Raw genomic sequence first — 7105 nt, 5'->3', positions numbered from 1 at the left:
TAAGGAGGACTCTTGCACAGAGTGATCACATAAGGACAGAGATGCAGTACTCCTTGGAGTAGTAGGTGAGAAGGACATCTTTGCTCTCTTCCATTGCATTCTCTTAATGCAATGCAGATGTGTTAGATTTCTGAGCCGAGTTAATTTCCTACTGTTGGAGCACGTGCATTCTTGTAATTGCTGAGCCAGGTTGCTTATTGTAGAGATTCTTCAGCTTTTCTGTGTTCTGACTGCATCAAGGCTATTGAGTTGATACTAAATTCATAGTATTCGGTGCCATACAGAGATGTGAAATGTCGGTACTGTGGATATATCAAGCGTTGAGTGCCTTCCTGGGATTTGACAGCGTTCAGAAGCCGTCCTGAACCATTACACATGATTGTAGTCCATGTAGAGAGTATGTCATATGTAATGAAAGGCTTAAATGTTGTAGCTATATGTGCTGAAACTGCTTAAGAGTCGACTTGTCATCATTTGATATAAGTTTTGCAAGTCTGCATGCATCAGAATAAATCCTAAATGAGTAACAGATATAAGTATATAAAAAAGAACCGTGTTGGATGACATAAAATAAATCTCATTTCATCTGATAAAGAACCTGCTAAATTTGCTTCTAGGAACAAAGCCTTCTCACATACTCAGACATACTCAGCTGTATCAGTATTTAATATGTCTGGTTGCTGTATGAATGTCCTTGAATGATTAGTTAGCAAGCATGCATGAGTGTAGCATTTGATGAGAGGCTGCTACCTATCAAATACTGTAGTTTGCAATGCAGCTGCAGCACCAAGCAAGTGGTATACCAGCAGCTTGTTAAGGAAGAAGGAAGAATGCCCAGAAGTGACTGAGAAGACCTCTCATCACTGAGAGGCTGGGGTAGGGTAGGGCTGGGGAGAGGGCTCTGCCAGGAACAGTGCTTTCTACACAGGCATGGCTATATGGACTCCATCCAGTGACCCCATGTGAAGGTGAGAGAACCAATTCCACAAAGGTGACCTCTGACCTCCCCACACACCACAGCACACTTGTACACACACAAATGAATTAGTAAGTAAATGCTAATGGGAACTCCTGTAAGACTATCCAAGATCACAGCCAAGGTGAAGTGTCTCAAGCAAGGAAATCCTATGCTCGCTGTTAGGAAAGACTGAGCAGGACCAAGTTCCCTTCAAAAAAAGAACGGGAAAGCTGTGTGAAGAGTGCAGACTCTAGCCTGGGCTTTTGTCTGATTTTGCTAGTATATGCATGTAGCTGCAAAAAATATGGGCACTCTAAATAGAAATGTTCCTTCCTGCTCTGAATCCTCTGCATTGAGAAGAGGGTGACCTTTGAGATATGAAAGGTGGGTGTGGCCCTGGTTACAGACTTGTTGGTGTGAGATGCTGCAAAACTACTGTGCTGTATTTAAAACACTGATGTTACTCTTGAAGATTTTACTCATTAGAAAATGGATATTTAAAGAACTCGGGTAAAGAAATGAAAAATCTGTGTTTTAATTGTTGGAAATGCCTGGACAGTGTAATAAGAATGCCTTAATCTTCAGTTTCCTAGCAGGATTTGGAACCAGCTTGTGGTTGGTTTCAGCAGTGAAATACAGATCTCACAAAACTACTTTTAAACTTAATCGTGAAACCATTATAATGTTTGATCTCTGACACATTATCTTAATTTTTGTTATTTTGCTGTATTTTTCTGGCAGCTTTTATGTTTCTGCTGAGTTGTAGGCAGTCAGTGACTTACTGCCGCTCTCGGACCTCATTGTAACAGAGTGTACAGTTCTCACCAAGGATGTCGGGCTCTGGGCTCCAGAGGAGTCGCACAATGCGTGGGCAGGTTTGCCCATTACTGTTGATGTGTTTCCATAAACTAGCTTTTATGATTACAAGTCCAAGGACAGTTACATGTAATGAAATGCCATAAAAGCGAAAATAGCTGACTGTAGCTTTTTTTCTTTCAGAACTTAAACGAATATGTTGAAGCATTAATTGCCTTGAAACAAAAAATTATTAATACAGAGTAAGTATATCTGCGTGTTGGAAGACCTCTGCCAGCCTCTCCAGCTGGCTGAAGTGGGTGGTGGTTTGGAATCCACAGTGGGCCCAATGGTGCTGGCTAGGGTAGAAACCCTGAGCCCTTTGCTTTAGTGGCTCACAGGCCTTTGTTGTAAAATTATATTTGCCAAATTGGATTTTAAAAGCTGTTTTCTTTCCAAAACTGTCCTGTGTGTCTGGTTCAAAATTCCTCACCATTTCATGCCACATTATTTTAATATCCCTTGATAGTCTCATGTTTTAGATCAAAAGCTCCTGTGTAGTGCGTTAAGGAGTCAAGGTTATGTCAGCAAGCATGCTTTTGTTTCTGGGGATCAAAGGGGAGAGGCCAGCTAGAGTGATTGAGCCATCCCTCTTTGTGGTGTGCTTGCCCAGTGACATGGGGGCCTAACTGCTCTTTTCTCTTTTTGCAGTAACCTGCTGACAGAATATCAGAAGAAATGCGATGATATCCTTTACTTGCTTCCCCTTTGGATGTTGCCACTGACTTACGTGTAATAACTCCAAAAGATAGGAGGGCCCCTCGTAACAGTTACCTTTTAAAAGGCAGTGTCTGCTGGCTTAATGGGAGCCCATCTTACAAACACAGCCAACAGCAGGACTTCAGTGTGGTAGCAGTGGGTGTGTAGTGGGGATCCTAGACTGAGGCAGCCTAGCAGACTCTCTGGTTCTTTAGCTTGCTCTGGTTTTCTTAGGGTCCTTGGCTGTTTAATGAGTGGATGCTCCTCTTGTGTATGGGTGTGACATCCGGTTCGTTGATGTTGTTATAGCTACAGGAATGCTTGTTGATTGGTGTCTCTAACTGAGAATGCTAATATGGCTAGGAAATGGACCTTGTTCTTATTAATGTGTATATCTACAAATTATATAAGTAATGCACTGTCATGTTTGTAATACAGTCCTCAGCCTAGAATCTCCATGTTGGCTAAGCAAGGGTAGGTATCTTCAAGAAAAAGCTGGTTTTGCCATATCTTTTTGTAACAGCTGCCTTGGTTTAAATCTCTCTCAAAAGAACATAGTAACATTTCTTCCCAGAAAATCAACATGTAGGGAGAGATTGGGCTCTTTTCAGTGCTGGGGCCGATGTTGCTCTTGCAGAGGTCTACGATCCCTGCAGTACTGTGAAGGCACTTAGAGCAGTGGTCCCCACAGCACTTTCAGAGAAATGTCATAAACTTCTTGGTGATTACATTTGTAATTTCATGGTAGAGTAAGTGGTCTAATTTTCTAAAATTTCTCTATCAAAATTTAAATAAAAATAAACAATTGATTCCTTCTTAAAAATGTATTAGTGCTGCGTCCCTGTGTGGGCTTGTGCACATGACGCATGGCTCATGCAGTCAGCCAGGGCATCAGAGCCTCAGGATCTCCAGTTACAGGTGGCTTTGAGCACCTCATAGGTACGGGGATCTGAACTCTGCTTATTCTTAACCACTGGGCCGAATTGCCAACCCCACCCAGTACAGGGCCTTTAAATAGATAAAGCCTGCAGTTGTTGTTTGAGATACAGAGGTTTGTTTTGTGATGGGATATTTGGCGTCAGCGACAGAAACTAATTTTAAAACCACTTTGGCATTAGCCCCAAGTATATTTTTTACAGCTCAGAAGTAAAGCTCTCCTGCCTCTAGGCGCCAGTGTCCAAGGCTTAATGTAGCTTGACCGCTTGCCCTACCTCTTCTGAAGAACCTGAGCGCATCTCTGTGGCCACAGTGGAGTGAGGAGAATGAATGAATGAATGAATGAATGAATGTGCACTTCTTGACCTTGAGAAGTAGTGTAGTCCCACTGCTTTGTGAGTGCCTCACTTTTGTCTGCAAGACTGTTCTCGAAGATTCTGATGTATACAGAAATAAAAGTATTTTCCATCAGCTATATTAGTCTTAGTTCTTGTCATTCTAGTCATTTATTTAAGGCTTTAGTACAGAAATAGATGTTTTGGCTTGTGCTCTATCTTAGTCACTGTTCTATTGCTGTGAAGAGATACCATGACCAAGGCAACTCTTATCAAGAAAGCATTTAATTAGAGGCTTGCTTTCACTGTCAGAGGGTCAGGGGCCAATCTGTTATCATTATGGTGGGAAGCATGGTGGCATAAAGGAGTAGTAGCTGAAAGCTACATTCTGATCTGTAGGCCGATAGATAGATAGATAGATAGATAGATAGATAGATAGCCTAGTGTGAGCTTTTTGAAACCTCCAAGCCTATCCCAGTAAAATACTTTCTCCACAAAGCCACGCCTGTTGCAGCGGGCCACACCTCCTAATCCTCTAATAGCAAAACTCTCTGGTGACTAAGCATTCAAATATATGAGCCTGTGGGGGCCATTATTATTCACACCACCATAGGTTCATACATGGGTCCATGTGGTAAATGCAGACTCACCACTGTCAGAGGCAGATTTGCGTACTGTGTGGCGTCAATGCTCTAGCCTAGGTGTACATGATTACCGAAAGGCAGATGTATCTCCCAACAGATGTCAGAAGAGAAAGTTCTGAGTTTTCTTTAACAAGTTTTACAGCTGCAGTTTGCAAGAAGGTGAGCTGCCTGGTGTTTGTCGCTGTGCTAACAGCTGTGAACCCCTGGGTGGAGGTAGCTGTAGCAAGCCAGAGGCCTGTCTTGGATGAAACTGCTCTGGGTGCTCCTTCCAAGCAGAGTGCATTGTCAGAGATAGTTATGGCATAGGTTTCAAACTGCATCCCTGTGGTTTGCTTCAGTAACTGTTGCATTGGCCACTGTGTGAGCTGAAGCTGAAGTTCTCCTGTTAGTTTTGCCTACACAATCACACTGTTGAATGCCATGTATCTTGTGTTGTTTATACCAAAATAAAACCACTAAAATTGTAGTGATGTTTTATGCTCTGACTACAGTGACCACGTGGAAGCTAACATGGGGTTATAAGTCGGATTGTAAGACGCTGTACCACTTAATTGGGACAAATGGGGAGAAGATGAAGATTCTCAGTGCGAGATGTTTGGCACAGTGTCCTCAGACAGCCCCTCCCATGCATGTGTGTTGGACTAGTATCTGATGTTGCTTTTTGATACAGTTTCATTAAAAAGATATACCTAAAAGACAAGAAGTAGTCTGCTCTTCAGTGTGAGCAAGAACACTTTTAAAGTTAGTGTTTATTAACACAAGTTAATAAACGAGTTGATTCTGCTCCGTGATGCCAACACTTTGTCCATTTTCAGAGAGAACAGCACACTACATCACCAGGTAGAGCAGATGCTCCAGAAGATCTCCCCTCTGCAGAAGTGTCAAGAGGAACTGGGATCCTTGAAAGCTGAGCTGGAGGAGAAAAAGGTGTGCGAGCCTCTTTCCTGTGGAGGGTCGTTGTCAGCCGTTAGGATCGGCTGTGCAGTCACGGATGGAGCGTTTGCATGTTGGCAAAGGGTCTCCACTCCGAGCATCCTGCTCCGGCTGATGTATGGCTTCAAAGTGATTCATGGGACTCCTCCCAAGTGTTGAGAGGGTTAGGTATAAATTGTCGTGGCTTTTATGATCTTTAAGTAACCCTCTCTTTTTAAACCTAATTTTTTTTTTTTTTTACTTAAGTGTGAAATAACATATAGACATTCAGAATTAGTGTTAGGAGAATCATTGTGTGGCAGTGTGTGGGCAAATGGATTTCATTAGCTGTGCTGGTCTAGCCTCAGCTCAGTACTCAGGGCCTCTGCTCTAGTAGAGTTCAGATGTCCTTGAGGATCTCCTGGATCTTGAGCCAGTTCATTTGAAGGTCTTGACAGCTTGGTTCAGTGTTTTGGGAACTATGCACAATCCCTATGGTTTCTCAGGGTCCTGAGGTCCACAGAGAGCAGCATTCATTCACAAGGTCGTACAGGTGAGTGTCTGGTCCTTTATCTGCAGGAGACGGTACTTTGAATAGGAAGCTGGCACTTTGACCTCTCACAGACTCTGTTCTTCAGAGCCAGGCCCTGAAGCAGTCAGCTCCAAATGCTCTGAGTGCTTTCCTGTGTGGTGCTAGTGTTTTCTACAGGGGTCCCTCACTGTGCCCTTGGAGCTTGTGTGTAGGAAGATCTATAGTCTGGTGGGGTGGTCTGAGGGGAGGCAGGGTATCCATGGTTAGCCTACCCTGTGTCCTTGATGGCTCTTTTCCCGGAAGATTGCTGCTGTGTGTCACTCACCCTCACGTTGTGGTTTTAGCAGTGAAGTGCGGTTGTACTCCATGAAGTTCAATCAGTGTTCCTTTTTCTCTTCCCGCTTAATTGCAGTGAAAGTTAAGCAGCCAATCACAGTGTTCAGTCTTACATACTCTTGGGTATGTAATATCTGCTGTACGTCCTCAAGGATGACTGAACCTTGGAGACCCTCCTAGTCATTCAGTGACCATGACTTGCAGGAATAACCCAGCCTGTCAAATCCTTCTGAAAAGGGCTTGATAAAGCTCGTCTCTCAGAGCTCTTAAGTCAGAGAAATGCTAAGTACAGACCACATGGACATCGTGTCTTCCCAGTCCATAGGGTCATCATGGCAGACGACTCAATATTTATGTATTTTTCATTAATATTGATTACGTTAATATTGATAAACCTGCTTTCCATTTCCTGACAATGCTAATGTACTAATATCAGCCTCGAGTCTGTTACTGTAGCTGCTGAGGTGAACATATTAGCTGTTTGGTATTAGCAGTGGTGTGGGTGGGAATTGAGTAGCTTTTGCTCTGCCATGCTGTCCCTGTTGATTAGGAACCTAGCCTACTCATGGAGGTGCTGAGTGAGTCCTGGGCCTTGCTGACAGTTCTGGCTGTGTACTCAGTATTGTAATACAAGGAATTTAGCTCATAGTGAAACAGATGAGGACCATGGCCGATGACTGCTTGGAGTGATCTTTCTCTGTCCTATTTTCCTTGTCAGAGTTCTCTGAAACTGTATCAGAACACTCACCAGGAATATGCTCGTGTGAAAGAAGAGTGCTTGAGAACTGACGCCCAGTAAGTGGCTTTCCTAGAGAAGCTGTAAATAATGGTGCCTTCTTTCCCTTCCCTTCCCTCCCCTCCGCTCCCCTCACACAGTTTCAGAGAACTCTGACAAGGA

General features: G+C 43.4%; 1 protein-coding gene across 1 annotated transcript in view; it reads left to right on the top strand.

Moving 5' to 3' along the window:
* The window catches only part of Ice1 (interactor of little elongation complex ELL subunit 1), a 40229-nt gene that overhangs the window by 6786 nt on the left and 26338 nt on the right, over window positions 1-7105 (top strand). Inside the window, exons 2-6 of the mRNA XM_028782760.1 lie at window positions 1958-2016; window positions 2465-2499; window positions 4568-4586; window positions 5243-5354; window positions 6926-7002. Coding sequence (XP_028638593.1) covers window positions 1958-2016; window positions 2465-2499; window positions 4568-4586; window positions 5243-5354; window positions 6926-7002 — 302 coding nt within the window. The remainder of the gene's footprint in view (window positions 1-1957; window positions 2017-2464; window positions 2500-4567; window positions 4587-5242; window positions 5355-6925; window positions 7003-7105) is intronic.

This window comes from Grammomys surdaster, unplaced genomic scaffold (assembly GCF_004785775.1).
Source record: "Grammomys surdaster isolate TR1022 unplaced genomic scaffold, NIH_TR_1.0 843, whole genome shotgun sequence".
Lineage (NCBI taxonomy): Eukaryota > Metazoa > Chordata > Mammalia > Rodentia > Muridae > Grammomys > Grammomys surdaster.
This window is presented reverse-complemented; position numbering and strand designations above follow the sequence as displayed.